The 18,320-nt window shown below is 39.9% G+C and overlaps 1 protein-coding gene across 6 annotated transcripts; it reads right to left on the bottom strand.

Moving 5' to 3' along the window:
• Window positions 1-96: 96 nt before the first annotated feature.
• Window positions 97-17,682, bottom strand: itgb4 (integrin, beta 4). 6 transcript variants are annotated; one of them, XM_089014847.1, is made up of 42 exons: window positions 17,356-17,682; window positions 14,922-15,019; window positions 14,507-14,589; window positions 13,802-13,903; window positions 13,532-13,736; window positions 13,360-13,456; window positions 13,100-13,271; window positions 12,295-12,558; window positions 12,133-12,222; window positions 11,935-12,057; window positions 11,350-11,517; window positions 11,186-11,262; window positions 10,879-11,087; window positions 10,683-10,786; window positions 10,067-10,162; window positions 9,743-9,875; window positions 9,531-9,656; window positions 8,797-8,915; window positions 8,636-8,669; window positions 8,362-8,556; window positions 8,180-8,283; window positions 8,030-8,088; window positions 7,930-7,953; window positions 7,108-7,256; window positions 6,827-7,006; window positions 6,579-6,727; window positions 6,293-6,500; window positions 5,298-5,615; window positions 5,053-5,225; window positions 4,776-4,956; window positions 4,561-4,698; window positions 4,231-4,413; window positions 4,028-4,156; window positions 3,798-3,953; window positions 3,572-3,733; window positions 3,143-3,277; window positions 2,411-2,560; window positions 2,098-2,286; window positions 1,855-2,010; window positions 1,480-1,644; window positions 1,230-1,343; window positions 97-1,045 (listed from the first exon to the last, which is right to left on the bottom strand). In XM_089014847.1, the coding sequence occupies exons 2-42, from the start codon at window positions 15,004-15,006 to the stop codon at window positions 912-914; spliced, it is 5,838 nt and encodes a 1,945-aa protein (XP_088870973.1). In that variant the 5' UTR covers window positions 15,007-15,019; window positions 17,356-17,682; the 3' UTR covers window positions 97-911. The 6 variants fall into 6 exon arrangements, with proteins under 6 accessions (XP_088870973.1, XP_088870974.1, XP_088870975.1 ...); XM_089014848.1 differs by having other exon boundaries at window positions 97-1,042; XM_089014849.1 differs by lacking the exon at window positions 3,143-3,277.
• Window positions 17,683-18,320: the final 638 nt, after the last annotated feature.

The following is an 18,320-nucleotide window of genomic DNA, read 5'->3' as shown; positions in this document are numbered from 1 at the left end:
CATTCTGCATTTTTTCGCTTCTACACCGAGTTGTTTGCATCTCTGCCAAAAATCCACCTAGCACTTCTACATCAATAAATAATCCCAAATCCAATATCATTTTCGATCTTTATTAAGTGCTTCAAATCTGAAAGGGACAAAATATGAAGACAAGGAAGCGCATCTGTGTCAAAGTGATTTTTTTTCCCTAATTCATCCGTTTTCCATGTTACGCACAGCATATCAAATATTTGTTGTAAAAGCAAAAAAATATAGAATGAAGATGCAGTCTAATTAGAGTATATTTGTGCCCAAAAGCAGATCCGATCTTTGTCTTTATCCGTAATTTCAAAATAAACAGCTCTTAATGCATTATGACGACCAAAAAAAGGCAACAATAGTACTGTATAAAATAAAAGCACTACATATCACACATAAAGTATAAAACAGCATAAAAAAATGAGAAACCACGTAAATTGTATCGAATTATTTGTCGAAATGATAAATGTAAATACAGCAGGAAGCAAAAAAAGTGCTTTACTGTTAAATCGGCGCAGATGCGCATCAACATGTCACTCAAAAATAAAACCGTTTGAGGCAAATAATCCATAAAAACATTCCGCAAATAAACTGAATCTGTTATATTGTGTTTTTTGAATTTATGTTATCGGTTGGTATTCAAAATAGTGAAATTGCTGGCCCTGGTTTAGACATGGGTGTTTAAAATTGTGTAACAGATGTAACAAAATGGCATCCTGCCAGCATTTTATATGTATTTTTTTAAAGCAAATAATAGGCGAGAATTTTATTTTATCACAATCTCACGCTTGCATAATTATGAATACACACTGTACATTAAGCCTGTATGTGCTCAGTGACTCTTTAAAAAAAATATTTTAAAAAATAATAAAATGAAATAAAAAGACCTTATTTTAGGAGTCGTAAAACACTTTGTTTGTGATGGTGGTCCCTCCCATGACGCTCCTCTGCACCACTTCTTTAGTGATTTGACGGGTCATCATACCGCTACTTTCTGTGTGATGCGTTGTCATCATCATTCCATCTGCTGGAGGTAAAAGCACCAAAAACGAAAGCATGAGGATGATTCCGGAACGGGAATGACGACATAAATTCGAATTAAATTGAGATGTGATATTCTAATTTGCCTCTGGTTTCTAAGAGGATGTTCGTTCATCAATTATTGGTGCATGAAAGGGTGAAAAATGGTGAAATCTGGAATTGATTTCTACCTGAGAAGTCATTGATCATAGTGCGCGAGATGTTGCTCAGTGCGTTGATGTCGGTTGGCATGTTGAAAATATCTCTCCTTGCCATGGATTGATTATTGAATTGAGATAAAGCGCCTGTAAGAAAACAACGCGGATCCACTGTTATGAACTGTAACATGTGACAGTCTGTCTGTCCAGTATATTGTATTTCCACTGATGAATAAATGAATATATTCTCACTCGGCAAGCTCCAAATGAAAACAACATTTACCTCCATCCTGAGACTCGATAGTGATGATGCCCTCCCTTTCTGGACCGAAGCCCTGTGTGGTCTGAGCCTGAACTTTGAACTTGTAGGGGATGTTCTCAGTCAGGTTGGGGACCGTCAGCCTGGTCTCTGCGACGTCCCCGCTCACCTGGAAGGAACGTGTGTCACCTGCACGGACGCAAAAGTCGGAGAGAAGGTAACTTGGAGTGGGAATTTCAAAATAAAATTGATGTGTTGGGCAATATTTGGGCTTGTTGTGATGTTGTGAACACTCACCCCAAGTTATGATTGAATGCAAATGATCACAAAATATCAACACTAATGGTTATTATTATTATTATCATATCAACACTGTGTGTAGATTGACGATAACCTCACCTCCTCCGTGAAGCTGCTCGCAGGTGACCACGTAGCCTAGAATGTCTCCGTTTGGCTTCCGGGGTTTTTCCCAACTGAGCTGCAAGGAATCAGGGCTAAGCGCCGTAAAGACGAGGGGACCCGGTGCGCTTGGGGTACTCAGGGTGAAAGGTGAGCCTGCCAGGGTAGAATAAAGAATACGATGCAGACTGTAAATGGTGAGTTCCAATCAATTGGGGCATTCCAAAAAGTGGTGAGGGGAACCTGGCATGGGATTGAGGGGACTCTTAGGGTCAACGGCGGACTCGATGGTGATGACGCCTTCTCTTTCCTGGCCCCAGCCTTCTTGGCTTTGAGCTTTTACTTTAAAAATGTATGAATGGTTGGGCAGAAGATCCTGGATGATCACGGAATTGTCCGCCGGGTTGGTCACATTGATGCGTTTCACTTCACCTAAGAGAGACGACACAAATTAATTTGTTAAGCACAAAAGACAGAAAACAGAGACCTGATGATATGATAAAAAGGCAAAAGATTTGCTGTAATCAAAATAAGTTTCCAAAATGGCCACCCTTACCTCCATTGAGAGGCTGGTAGAGCACGCAGTAACCCAGGATGTCCTTTACGCAATGGGGCTCCTGCCAGCTGACTTTCAAGGCGGTGGGACCCAACGCTGAAAACACCAGTCGGCTCGGGGTGTCAGGGACCCCCGGGGTGAGTCTCGCTTCTGATGAGAAACAAGGTGTATGACACTTTGAGATAGGGTGTGTATTTTTAAACAAAGTACCATATTTTCCGCACTATAAAGCATACCATTTTCTCAAAAGCCACCTTATAATTTGATGCGCCTTATGAATGCATTTAGGACGTAGGATTTTGCATGTTCTGTAAAGTACTTTGTTATAACAGGTTGTAAAAGCTCTCTATAACTAAAACTGTATTGTATTGTTCTAGTGGATGCGTAGTGCAACTACACCTATTATTGTAGCTTCCATTCTATGGTCTTTATAATAAATCGTGTGTCCCATACACGAATATGAAAAGTCTTTAAATAGGTCATTCATTGTGCCTTATAGTGCGGAAAATAGAGTACACTAACAGGAAATATCATTAGGCACCATTGCATCATGACAGGAGATCTAAGAAAAATAGTGTACTCTCTTTATTATGGTGGTTCTAAGAATTTGGTCAGTTCCTGGTTCAGTTTGCACCAGAGGTGGAAATATAGTACCCCACTACCAGTGCTTTAATCTCACTTTATGTCGTGAATAGAGGGCAGCCATCATGCTTTTCCATGCACCGCACTTACCCTGGAGCACCCTGTCCAAATTATACAGAGCTTCGTTGACCTCGGCGGACTGAGTCCTGGCCCTCGGACCCTGAGACAGGTTGTAGCCGAATTGGCTCTGAGAGGCACTCTGCGACCCAGTGAAGCCGTACACACCTGAAGGCACATTGAGCGGAAGAGCCGGAAAAGAGGAGGATGCAAAGAGTGGACAAGAGAGGTTCAGGGAATACGTCAACAGTGAGACGTTAAGACCAAGGGACAGAAAAAAGGTCAGAGGGATAGTCAGCGTAGCTCCTGCAAAGACTGTTCATAAGCCTGCAAGGCAACCGACAGCACCAAGCCTCTTAACATGCATCCTCATGCACTTATACGGACCATATGTTTTTATTCTTCCTTCAGACGATGCGTTTAAGGACTTCACGCTGTCATTTCAACCGCTGCTAATCTTACCAAGCTCTGGAAAGTTGCTGGACATGTATCCCATGACGATCGAGTCCCGGATATTTTCGTCTGTGTAACCCCTCTCTGAGCGTTTCCTCAAGACAACGTCCGGTGTGAGCATTCTACCAAGTCCGCCCATTCCAACCGTCATATCAGGTCTACGGGGACTCCCTGGTAGAACAAAGGCCTGTTAGATGAATACCAGCAAGGATCTTGTGTGCTTGAAGTGTCTTACCCGGCATGTAGTTGGTGGTTGTTTCCGTGGTGAAGGAACCGCCCCTGTAATTCGAATTCGAAGAGGACATCGGGGAGGAGGATGAAGACAAGTTACGCGTGGCGGAACCGCCCGGGAAGAGGAAGTTCTGGTCCCATTTTCCATTCATCATGTAATCTGTGAAACAGCCAAGATGGGAATCGGAATTGTCAGTTGAACGTCAGCTGTATGCACTCTTCAACCATACTCACCTTCACCAGAAACGCTTGGTGTCTTGGACCCTGCAGGAGACTTCAGGACTTCGTTGCTGTACATCAGATAGCTGTCATACTCATCTCCCGCTTCGGCATCCACAATGGGAACATCGGGAATGATGGGAACTAAATAGAAGACACATAGGCGTGTATGTTCGGGGGGCGAAAAAACAAAACTCAGTTTGAGAACGGTGACTTACTAGATAGAGGTCTCGCGGGCTGTGACGCCAAGTTGATGGTAGCGTCTCTGAAGGGCCCCCAACCGACTCCGTTCTTGGCACGGACCTTGTACTGATAGGTCTGGGCACTCACTAGGTTCTCAATCAAGAGCATTCGCTTCTTCGGGTTGTCTATTTTGACTTTTTTAGCGGCGCCAATTTGCTCTGCAGATGAGAAGAAACAATAAGATGACAAACACAGAGTAGAGTTTGTGGACAAACGTATTGGATTAAAGGGAATATCTGTCGACTTGGGTTTTCACCAATGCCGTGTGTCAAAAAGTCCTTTGAAAAATATGGTAGTTCTCTTACTCAGATCATCATCGATAGGTGTGTAGATGACCTCGTAAGCCGTGATGTTGCCATTCGTCTCTGCAGGCTCAGCCCAACTGAGCTGAGTGACTGTTGGACTGATGACATTAAAGGCAAGTCGGCCCGGTTCGCCAGGAACTGCGGAATAATAGATATATACAGCGTTAGCGCTTAGCTTGTTAGCTAATAACCTTGATCGCCAAATAAATGATTACCATCCTCTAGAGTCTGACAGGAAACGACGTCTGTATCGTTGCCATCTCCAAATGAATTATAGGCTGACACTCGCATCTCGTAGTCACAGTAGGGATACAGGTTGGTCAGGTCAGCTTGAGGACTCTTGACATCTAAGACCTGAGCATCTTTTTCCGGGTCGCCATAGATCCAATATTTCACCTAAAAGACCAAAACAATGAAAAAGGTTCAGTTGACAAGCAATGTAGTATGCAAACAAAGAGGTGATGAACTCAATTTTTGTAAAATTTATCACACCTTGTACCCCATGGGGCTACCGGGTGGTGGGTCCCAATTGAGGCGGATGCTCCGAGGTCCGGTTGCTTTGGCCCTTGGGTTCCCAGGAGCATGAAGGCGGCCACCGAATGATGTATTTTTGGGAGATACAAAACCTTTCTGCTGCATCTGGGACATTTCTGGAGATTTCGGGCCTACAGGAAGTAAAAGAAGTGATTTAAATAATAAACTGTAAAAACTTAAACTCCTCCCAGACTACACTCTACCTCCTTCTACAATATTGACAACAGTAATCTTCCTTTCTCCAACTGTCGCATTGCTACTAGGCTCCAACAGTTCCAACTGGAAGGAGTCAGGCTGACCCAGGGCGGGGTGGCTCCTTGGGTCAATCACTATATTCTTCTCTGTCTCTCCAGGCTTAAACTTCAGAACGCCAGAGAGGTCCAAGAGTTGGCCCTTCTTTGTACCCCATTTGACCAAAGCGGCGCTGTCCTGGTTGTGTGTGCGCACCACCGGGATGGTGTAATTTGGGTCAGACGTAGTGAAGTTCTGGGTGCCCCTCTTGAACATTATCACACAGGGCTCTGATTATAAATCAAAATAGCGTTGGTGACAATGAATGGGTCCGGACTTGAATACAGGCATCTGTAAACTTGGCAACCTTGACTGAGCCTAGGCACATATTTGGCATCACAAAAATCTCTCAGCATAAATCAAATAAATAAATCGATAAACAGATAAATAAATAAACAAATAAATAAATACAGAAAAAATAGCTAAACAGATGAATAAATAGTTAAACAGATAAATAAATAGGTACATAAATACATAAATAACGAGAAAAATAAATACAATTTTAAATAGATATTTAAGACCATTATTATTACTATTATTATTATTATTAGCTGGTGGTAAATGGTAAATACATAGATAAATACATAAATAAATACAAACAAATAAATAAAACATCAATAAATACATAAATGAACAAATACACAACTAAATAGATCGAAAAATAAGCAAATAAATAAATACATTTTAAAATAAATAAAAACATTATTATCACAGCACCATTATTATTATCAATATTAGTATTATCATTAATAATTAATAATATCAATATCTATAATTGTCATGATCATTATCATGATTATTATCATGATGATGATCATGATCACAATTACTATTATTATCATTATTATTACTATTAATTGCTGGTGTATATATAGATGAAAAAAATAAAAAACAAAAATCTTCCCACCTGGTGGGTCAGCGATTGTGACTGTAGTTCTTGGATAGCGGCCGAGTTTGGCGCCCTGTCTCGGGTTACTGAGGTCCATAACGAACTGTTTGACTTGTTTGTCATCCAGGAGAGCATCTTTCTCACCCAGTTCGAGCAAACGGACCGGAACCGTTTTCTGGGTCTCACCAGGACCGTAAGTGAGATCTCCATCCACAGTCACGTAGTCCTGGAATACAAACGGGAGTTTCAAGTTTGTGTCATGGGATCAATTCAAAAGGGTATTGCATTATTTCGCTTTGGTGACCTTTTTATCCTTAGCTGTGAGATCTCGTGTACGGTAGGAGACTTGTGAACGTCCATCTTCAATGATCTCTCGACTAATAGGAATATTGGCCACCCCGTCATTCCGACTGTATGTGTAGGCAGGTTGGAGGAATGAAAACACACTGGAGGCTTGAAAGAGGAATGAAAATACTCAATTATTACAATCAGCAGATCAGACTGTATGATGACATCATCATCGTCGTCATTATTTTTACTGTTTCTTCTGACCATGTTCTTTGATAATGGTGATGTTCACCAAGCGTTTTCCAATTTTGGCAATTCCCAGCGGCACATCCGTGGCCTCCACCAGTAGCTGCTTCTTATCATCATCTTCCTCTTTGGCAAAGAGGGGCACATGAACATCGACGGATTCAACACCTTCTTGGAACTCGATCGCTCCTGCAGCCTCTGTGGGAAGGAAAAAATGCACATACAGGTCTCCATATGACAACCAGGTGATATTGAAATGCAGGAGCTTGAAATGTGATATTTCTACATTTTCAACACACCTCTGTCTGTTGCAACGGTGTAGTAGCCAGGCAACACTTTAAGGTCATTGAAGTGTCCGGACTGGACGTTTCTCTCAGTCAGCTTGACGATGTCGGGGTAGCTGCTGCGAGGGGCGGACAGGATGGTGTCCACGATGGTGTAGTCTTGCCTGGAGATCCCAAGGATAAAAGGAGTTGTACTTTATTTATTTAGTTATTTATATTCCTGTATTTATTCATGTATTTATTTACTTATTTATTTATATACTTATTATGTACTTATTTATTTTTGTACTTATTTATGTATTTAAGTATTTATATATTCATGTATTTCTGTATTTATTTATCAATCTTGTAATTTGTGAAAGCACTATATAAATCACTATCCATTGTATGTTTTGCCATTTATTATCCATCTCTGTATTTATCTATTTGTGTATCTAGTTATTTATGTATTGAATTACTTATTTATGTACTTATTTATTTATGAACTTATTTATTTATGTCCTTATTATTGCTGTGCTTATTTATTTAGGTACTTATTTATTAGGTACTTATTTATTTTGTACTTATTTATTTTTGTACTTATTCATTTGGGTACTTATTTATTTATTTATTTATTTATTTATGTATTTATCTAGTAATTTGTGAAAGCACTATATGAATCACGTTGTATTGTATGTATTGTTATTTATTTATTTGTGTATTTACTTATTTATGTATTTTCATATTCATATGTATCCAGTAAGTTGGGAAAGCGCTATATAAATCACTATGTATTGCAATTTATTTATATATGTATTTATTTATTCAAATATAGATTGTACACAAGGATTTTTGTACCTTTTTCCAGCATTTCTCTGTGTTCTGCAACAAAGAGGAAAGGTGATGACACGTGTGTGTGCACATACACTAGTGTACACAGTGAGAAGTCACACCTTACCTGAATGAGGTCTTCTGCATTTTCTGGGCACCGGGAATTTGCTTGTACACCTCATAAAGCTGAAAGAAAAACAAATACACACCCACCCTCGGTGAGAGTTAGGTACACAGGTCCACGAGGTTGAAAAAGGCACTTAAGATTACAACTCACATTATCTGAGACTTCTTTACGGAGCTGTTCTGAATCTCTCGAATCGGGACGAGACAAATTCTCCGAAAAACGGCGGTTAAGCCGAAGGGAGATTGGATACTGAACTATAAAAAGAAAGAATAGCCCAAATTTAAAATGCTTTTCAGGATTCAAACATCTGTCAAGATACAATAAGCACTTACTGGTTTCTTTAGGATTAGGCTTGACTAGAACTTGAGGATGGTTTGGACTCCGGTGCACATTATCAGTAACCTTCCAGCGAACCACATCAGTCCCTTTGAGAGGTCCTGTCCTCACCATCGGTGTGTCCAGGTGGTCTGAGGTGAGCAGAGACTGCCGCAGTAGATACTCATCCTCCTTGAATCCAACCTTGCGACCTTACGGGAGCATGAAAAGCCGCATTAATAGGATTCTACGTCGGAAAAATCAAGAGGATTTACAATATTGACATCCTACCTTTCCCACAGCAAGGCAGTAGGGCAAGGCAGCTCTTGGGAGAGATACAATGAAGAAAAAAATAGTTTCAGTCTAACTGCAAAGTGACACTAAAGACTTTTTGATCTATTCTGATTTTTTTTAACAAGATACAGGCAAACCTGTCCTTCTTATTTTCATACCTGGCAGCAGGTTTTGCAGCAGGCACAGTATTTCCAGCAGCAGAGCAACAAAAGTGCCAGCAGTAACAAAAGGAACAAGAGGAGAGGGAGCAACCATAGAAGGCTAGCAGCCGGACAATCTGGAGAAAATCAGACAACAAAAAGGTAAGTGATTATTATACACATCACAAAAAACTAATAAACAGAATAAGTGTGCAGTCATTTTTCACATTAACTCATTCACTGCCAGACGTGCAAAAAGGTGTCTACTTCAATGCCAGGGGTTTTGTCATTCTCACTTGAATTCCAGGACCCACAGAATATTGAGTTTTAGGATTACAAAAACATTCAATGCAGTGTTACAAACCTTAGACTCGCTTCTTTTATTATAAAAAAGTTAATTCCTAAATTATATGGGTCTGGAGTTATATGAGCTTGAAATGAGGGCGGATGTCCAATACATAATACATACACATTGGTTTATATGGCGCTTCAACAACAACTGAAGCTGGAACAAAGCACTAACATGGAAAAAAGGCAAATTCTGCCCACTCGTGGAAGGAAAAAAAACATTGCCAAAGGTCTGACCAGCGCTTTATCAGGACACAAGCATGAAAAAAAAAGAACAAATTCGTGAATGGTGCGCTACGTCATATTTTCAATTCTCGAATACATTTGTGAATGGAAGTGAGTGAGTTAAAAAAAATCGTGCCTTCAACTGTTTTTTTTTTGGGTGAACTAAAATTTGAAGTAACCTTTCTTCTTGAGCACTTGGACCTCCAAGTCTTTCGATGTCGGAAGTTTGGGGTTTTCCACAGTGTAGTGGTATGTGCAGTCGTCATCCTCGTCACGGAAACTGCACTTTTCAAGGACCTTGTCAGCTGGAATTACACACATATCACTTCTAAGGACTGGCACGACGGCAAAATGTAGTAGTCGTGTTTTCAGAAACAATCATTTCCAGCACCTTCTTTGAGTTCATCCACCATGATGATTCTGAAAGGACACTTGTCACATTCTTTCTTGTCCTTCTTCTCTCCCGTCTTCCAAGCTTGACATTGAGCACAAGTCCTTGTGGCCTCGCATACACCTAGCTGAGCCTGCACAGACCAAAATTGAGGTTTAAAAACAATTAAAATGTACTAATCTATAAATCCGTCATTAGGACAAAAATATTGAATAACAGATTGGAATTTGAAATATCTTTTCACCTAAAGAAAAAAGACTATGATCACATCATAAACCCACACATACGGTAGATTAATGAAAAGGACAAGTGAAGTCAAGGTACCTGGAAATTTGGCTCACAGGTGGACGTCATTTCAAGACCGGTTGTTGGACACTCACACAGACCGCAAACACATTTTCCACGTCCGTTGCACACACCCTGAAACGGGTCACAACAGTAATACATCCAATAAAAACACGTGGGGTGATGTAGTGAATGGAAGAAAAATGCAAAAAAACATAATACATGCATAAATAAATAAACACATGAATAAATGAATGCATAAATAAATAAATGCATGAATAAATGAATAAACAAGTACATAAATAAATAAACACATAAAAATACATGAATTAATAATAGGTAAACGAATAAGCACATATTTAAACACAAACAAATAAACACACAAATAAATGCATGAATACAATAATATAATACAAACATAAACAAATAATAAATAAATAAATAAATAAATAAATAAATAAATGAATACATAAATAAATACACAAATAAAAAACAAAAACCCATTAATACAGACATACATACACAAATAAATAAATACACACAAACAAACATAAATAGATTTAAATAATTTAAATTAACTTTAAATGAAATAAAATAGACTAAAATTACATTTGATAAATAAACAAATAAGTAAACAAATAAATATTCAACTGACCCCCTTGCTGTCCAGACAGGTTTGGTTGCTCTTGGGACACTCACAGGCATTTCCCTCCCAGCCGTCAGAACATACACAGCGGCTCATAACGCAGGAGCCACGATCTATTTCAATTCAAGTCAAAAATATGCAAAAGTGATGATCATGAGCATAAAAAAATAAAACAAAAAAATATGTGTGTCAACGATTGCCATACCGTTACACAGGAACCCTCCGAATCGCGGACACTGGGTTCTATCATACTGGCAGTAAGGTCCTTCGAACTGGTCAGGGTTGTAGCACACACAGGTTCCACACTCCAAGCAATCGCCACGACCTGAACACGGTTCCGTCGATCCCGGACCGATACACAGGCGGGTATCGAGCGCTGAAGCACTTGCTGAACAGTTACAGAATGTACTCAGCCTGAGCCAAACAACAACAAAGAATATAGAAACAATGAAGAAGAAATTATTAATCGAGTAAGAACCCCAAATATATGACTTTTGTTCAGGGAATCTCACCAGCCATCATAGCACTGGCACTTCCCACACACAAGGTCCCCGTTGCCATGACATCTGGGTGCATTCGAGATGGCAGTCTAGAGAACAAAAAGCGGAATAAGAATGACAATAAAAGTGCCAAAGCCCCCATCATTTGAAGCACCCGGAGTTGAACTTGCATCTACCTTCTCGCAGTCACAAGTTGGACACAGAACTCTGGCTTTAACGTTCACAGCAGAGTTAAAGGTCGTGGGTTTGACTCTGACAATGCCTTCTTTTTCATCCAAAGGCATTCGACAGACCGGATAGTCGTCGATCATCCTTTGGGCTTTGAGTCGCATTTTGAATTTGCCCTAAATAACACAGATAAAGCGATTGCGTGAATTGTTGATTTAATGAGAGACAATTCATGAGAAGTGACATTTTCCATACAAAGACGATATAGATATATATACACGATGTATATGACGTCACCCAATGACAGTGTTAGAAACCTCAGATTCTCTTCTTTCATCAAAAAATAGTTAATTCCTAAATTATCAGGCTTCTGAGTTATTTGAGCTTGAAATGCTGTCCAAAATACAATGGAATACATACATAATAGCTTATATAGCGATTTAACAACCATTTATGGTGTGCCTAACCCTACTTTGCGGAATTTTGACTATTGCGGGTAGTCCTGGTCCCCATTAGTCCCAAAAAACTAGTGATTATTGTACACAGGGTGTTAATGGTTTATTGGCGACTAACAATTTGTTTTCATCACTTACAATTGCGCCAGGTCTGAAATCAAAAGTTCCGTATTCTGCGATTTTCCCACTGGTGGATAGGAACCGAGCCTCAAAGGCTTTGGGTCTGTCCTCAGCACGAATACTCATCCTGGAACGGATACTCTGAAATATCACACAGCGGCATAAGTGAGACGGTTTTGTGGTTTCATGGGAGCACCTTTTCGTTTTTGTTTTTACCTCAAAAGCCATTTCCATAACTTGCAGGATATTGGAGGAGTCTTCTTGCAGCAAGCCCACCTCAGCAATGGGGAAATATGTTTGTAGTTTCTAAACAAACACACTATTGAGTGAATTGTGTACTATCAGCTAAGAAATATGTCGAGACAAATAACCACCCACCTTGTAGTACGTGTAGGAGTGGTTTGTGACGGCAAATACGGGAATAATATTGTGTTTGCCAAGCAGACGGACCAACGTAGGTATAGAGGGGTAATCCTGTTTGGTATCTTCCGTGTATTTGCCTTCGCCGTCGAGGTGACAGAGCTCGTCGTTACGCGGCAGAATGCCCGACAGCACGTTGGCGCCGTCGGCTTCGTAGTGGAATGCGGATTCGGTGGAGAAAACCAGTAGATGTGTGCTGTGTTCACGCCAACCGATCTTATCCTGAGGAAATGAAGATTTATTTGCGCCTGGTGCTTTTAACTCATTCTCTTGTGCAAAAATGTGTCCACTCCAGTGCCAAGGTTTTTGTCATTGTCACTTGAATTCAAGGACACACAGAATATTGAGTTTTAGGACTACATAAACATTTAATACAGTGTTAAAAATGTTAGATTCTCTTCTTTCATCAGAAACAAATAGTTAATTCCTAAATTATATAGATCTGAAGTTATACGAGCTTGAAATGAGGGCAGATGTCCAAATTACAGTATTCGTTTATATGGCGCTTTAACAACAGCTGAAGCTGGAAAAGTGCTAACGTTGGAAAAAAAGGAAATGCTGCCCATTTGCGGAAGGGAAAAAAAACATTGCCAGAGACCATGGCCAGCGCTTTATTGGAACGCAAGCATGGAAAAAACAACAACCGAACAAATTCCAAAATGGCGCTCTATGTCATATTTTCAATTCCCAAATAAATTCGTGAATGACTGTGACTGAGTTAAATATCGGATGAAATTGTCAAAACCCAGATGGGCGTTCTTACCCCGCAAACTGCGGCCTGCAATATGGCGTCAAATCCTCCTTCAGGGGCATCCAGATTGCCCGAGATTCTTTCTTTTTGAAGCTCGCTGGTGAAGAAGTTTAAATCCTTGGTCAGCTTGATGACGTTTTCAAAAGAGAACGGAGGGTCACTGTTGGGCCACGGTTTTGCAAGTCTGACGGAAAGAACAACAATAAATTGAAGATGGGGTGATGTTTGGCATTTCTCACCGCTGAATGTGTTAAAAGTGCCATTTTGCTTACTTAGCAGGCCTCATGTCAGTTTGAGGCTCAATAACTTTATCCACAAATTTTCCAAATCCGATTGTATAGTCATCCGATAGTTTCTTCACAAGTGAAGCTGTAGGAAACAAAGACCATGTCACGGAATGACAAAGAAAAAAAAAAGAATAAATAGCAAAGCGATTGGTCTCACCGAGCTCCTGACCCATCCTTTTCAAGTTATCCAAATCATCTTCCATGGAATTGGAGAAGTCCATCAAGATGTAGAGATCAAGAGGACCTTTGGTTGGAGCGAAAACCTCCACGTTGACCATCTTCTCCTCTCCCGGTAGTAAAGACATACTCATCTGCTGCGGGGAAACTTGCGATTGCGCCATTCGGACGTCGATTTGTTGTTTCTGCAAGTGTTGATGTGCCAAAATTGACTTCTGTGTGACATCGTTGATGAAATGAGAAGACGTACCCGTTCGATCTGCATGCTACTTTGGGCTGTGATGACGGCCGCGGTGCTGCAGCCGTGAGCCAGAATGTTTTCGTACAGGTCGCAGCGTGGCCCGTTGAAGGTCTTAGAAAGAAAGATGAGACATTTTAGTCATGATCGTCCATGACTCAGAATGACAAGGAAATGAAATTAATGTGTAGGAATGCCAAAGCACTCAAATCTTGACATTTTTTAACTCATTCACTGCCATTCATATTTTTTTCAGGAATTGAAAACATTACGTAGAGCGCCATTGCCGAAATTATTCGGCTTGTTTTTTTCATGCTTGGGTGCTGATAAAGCCCTGGCCATGGCCTTTGGTGATGTTTTCTTCTTTTCCACAAGGAATTTCCTTTTATTCCATGTTAGTGCTTTGTTCTAGCTTCAGCTGTTGTTAAAGTGCTATATAAACCAACATTGCATTATATTTTGGACAGCCACCCCCATTTCAAGCTCATACAACTCCAGACTCATATAAATTAGGAATTACCTTTTTTTTAATAATGAAACAAGATACTATAAGGTTTCTAACGCTGCACTGTATGTTTATGTAGTCCTAAAACTAAAGATTCTGTGGGTCCTGGAATTTGAGTGACAATAACAAAAACCCTGGCACTAGAGTGGACATATTTTTGCACATTGTCTGCCAGTGAATGAGTTAAATATATTCCCATTTTCAGCTCTGACCTCATCAGGACAGTAGGCGCAGCCTTTACCCGCCTGCAGACAGTCTGAACAGGTTTTGGCTCTGGTGGCAAAACAATAGTTGGCTGTGGAGGACAGAAGGGGAATTCGGGAAGGGGGAGGGAGTGATGGACCCCATTTCAAAGAACGTAAGAATAAAACAGATCAAACGTTGAATGGTTCCACCCACCCACACAATCTGGCTTCTTCTGAAAGCATTTCCCTATCATTCATCATACAACAAAGAGCGCACACAGCGACTTTTACGACACAAATTAACACAAAAATACACATCACAAAACATGCACAGGGCGATGGAGTATCTCATGTCACCCTGTGACAGTTAAGACAAGTAAAAGTTACAAAAAATAAATACAAATACAACCCAAATAGACATCATGGAAATGGGCATCTGTACCTTCAGTACCGTGAGTGTAAGAGCAGCTCATGAGAATGAGCAAAAGCCCAAGGCCCACTGAGAGATGCCGCATCCATCTCCCCATGGCCTTCCTGCACCTGAAACATACACATACACATAGCTAAAAAGGCTTAAAAATGAATAAAAATAAAGAAATCAATATGGGAAATGTATTATTTGAACACTCTGCATTTTCCCATGGGCAAGGCTGAGCAAAAGTAAGTACAATACGGTAGAAAGAGTGACATTTACACAGTATCCCATAAAAAAAATGGGAAGTGGTCAAGATGTCCATCACTCATCTTAAATAGCAATGCGGATACAATTCACGCAGTTTCAGTTGGTGTGATATGTACGACTGGTAGGGGAAAATGCATGCCACAGGCCTTGTTGAGTTCTTATTTGGTAAGTATGGATTAAACATACGCGAGAATTATGCTTGTAGTAGCGAAAAAAGGACCAAATTTGGTCTGAAAGTGGAATGGCTGCCGCTGCTCACCCACAGAAAACACATTTTTTGTTCTTATCCTTTGACTGTAAAGTGTCCTTGAGAGTTTTGAAATGCGCTTATATATTGAATGTATTTATTATTATTATTATTAGTGCCAGGCTCATCTGTGTGTGGACAGTAGGGTTACAATAGATTTGTATTTTTCATTATACGTAGTTAGTTCAGCTTTACTCTATTGTTTTTGGGTAATTAGCTTCATTTTGCTTAAGTGGCAAAACTGAATTGTTGAGTCAATATTTTATTTGTTTTAATGAAAAAAAGGTTTCAATACATTTTATCTACAATTTTAGGGCAACTGTTTGACTATGAAATTGGCCTACATAAATTCATGTATGCAAAATAAACCCCAAAAGTCACATGAAATAAATCGGCAAAGATTTTTTTAAAGACAATGTTTGCAGTATTTGTAGTCTTGGTGATTTTTATAAATGTATATTTTTTTAACACTATTTGACTTTGTTTGCTGCAAATATTTATTTTTGTTGTTATTGTAATAATTTTGGTCAACTATAAAAACTTAAAATGATAACATCCAAATGACAAGACTAAAAATACACCAATACATAAACATAAAAGTAAGCCTATTTGTTCAGGGATGATTTATAATCTCAAGAAAGAATTTCTCCTGAACGCGCGAGGATGAACCATCCAAGTAAAAACAAAAAATACAGCTTGAGAACACATGGGAAAGACACCTTAACACCTCCTTGTGAATGTGAGCTGACCACATTGATGTGTACTTGAGTGAGTATCCATCACATAAATCACTGACCACGCTCGGGCTGGGTAGACAAGCCAGCTTCTTTTTTCCAAAACATAACCATCAATCATAGAGATCTGTGCTGAAACAAAAAAGTTTTTTGGGGCTTAGGTATGCAGGTGTGTAGTCCACTGGCGGTAAAATTTGGGAGGGGTCTCACTCCACGTCACATTTTGGATCAATTTGGACGTTTTATGCTTAATGCCAAGTTAAATTATTTAAAAGCACTTGAAAATAAAAGAGGAGTCTGAAAGTATTTGCTAGGGTGATGTGAAAAAAAAAACCTTTAACTCATACGCCGACATTCACAAATGTATTTGGGAATGGAAAATATGACGTGAATTTGTTCGGGTTTCGTTTTTTTCTTGTTTGGGTGCCGATAAAGCACTTGCCATGGCCTCTTTTCCACAAGGCGGCAGCATTTCCCCTTTTTTTTTTCCCCATGTTAGCGCTTTGATTTAGCTTCCGCTGTTGTTCAAGCGCTCTATAAATCAATATGTATGTATGTATTGTATTTTGCTCAGCCGCCCCACATTTCAAGCTCATATAGCTCCAGACCCATATAACTTAGGAATTAACTATTTTTTTCTCATGAAAGAAAATAGTCTGTTTTCTTACGCTGCATTGACTGTTTATGTAGTCTTACAACTCAATATTAGGTGGGTCTTGGAATTTGAGCGACAATGACAACGACTGTGGCAATGGAGTGGACACAATTTTGCACAAGTCTGGCAGTGAATTAGTTTTAAAAAGCCTTTTGACACTATAAACATTTGGTATTTTGTCATTTACATGGAAATGTTTGAACAGGATCATATGCACGATATCGGCCTCTAGTGGCATGGAAAAGAATGACTGAATTAAATGTTTAAATTGTGCATTATGCGACAGTTGCAATTTTTTTTTTTTACAAGACGTGATAAGAACAGTTGAATTCTGTTTAACTTATTGACATTGACACGTTTCATGTGAAAAGTTTCAGAACTGACACAAATTACCCAAAGGTGTGAGGATTATATATCACCGATACTGCATACAACAGAGTTGGACTTTTGGAAATGGAAAAAATTAACAAGGAGTCAGCAGGCGAATTGCAGTGAAGATAACTTCAAGAACATTTGTGAAAATGAATAAAGAAAAAAAAGAAAAAACTCAAAACAAACCTGTTCCTGATGATCCCACACCAATCCGAGGTACAAAAGTCCAACAATAATTAAACGGATGGAAAGAAAAAAATCTCCACTAAATCCTCTTTGACATGTGCGATCCAACAATTTGGGGTGAGGGGTGCGTATCCACCTGCAATGAAAAGTAAAATCTGCAAATCCGAGTACACACTCACAAAAAAAAGAGAAAATAAACTCCCAAAAAAATAAAAACTAAGTCCTATTTCTGACGTTACTTTGTCCCTCTTGTGTAGTCGGATCCGGTCAAATATTGACTAAATTGCCCATAACCTAGAGAGCCAAGTGTGTGTGTGTGTGTGTGTGTGTGAGATTCAAAGTGACTACCGGAATGCGACTTGATCCCTCCTTTAAGTTGAGCGCACACACACATGCTCACACACCCTATCCAGGTGAGTAGCAATGACATGGAGTGTTAACACCCACCCCCTTCCTGAACCTCTATGTCTTCCACACCCTGTTAAGAGTTAAAAAAGCTCCACACCTCTTGCCACATTCCGCTTCGACAGCCGTTACCTGTGTGGGCTTGAGTGTCGGGGGCCAGGCCCCTCCTTCCCTCAGACTCTTGGGAGTGGCGCATGGAGCCAAATTGTGCCTGAGGGAAACATTGTTGTGTCCACACAAACCCTCATCTTGATGTCCGTTTGATATGAACACAGTCTGATAAATGGATTTGTCGCACGTGTGCAACGAGGTGCCGGCGTGGCGCAGAACGTGATCGTCAATCCTCCAAGTGCTCCATATTTACAAAAGACGCTTAACAAAGTTCAGTGGATTTGTTTTGTAATGGGGAGAACAATCCGGATATGTTCCGTAACAAAAATGATAAGATTTTTTTAAAGTGGGTTCTTGCATCTCTTTATTGGATTGGATTAGCCTTTTATTCGTCTCTGAGTGGCGGAATTTACATTTCACATCAGCAAAGTGATGAAAATAAGAGGAAA

This window comes from Hippocampus bargibanti, linkage group LG15 (genome assembly GCF_051943395.1).
Source record: "Hippocampus bargibanti isolate YZ-2025 linkage group LG15, ASM5194339v1, whole genome shotgun sequence".
NCBI lineage: Eukaryota > Metazoa > Chordata > Actinopteri > Syngnathiformes > Syngnathidae > Hippocampus > Hippocampus bargibanti.
The sequence above is the reverse complement of the archived record's forward strand: the minus strand, read 5'-3'. Positions and strand labels throughout refer to the sequence as shown.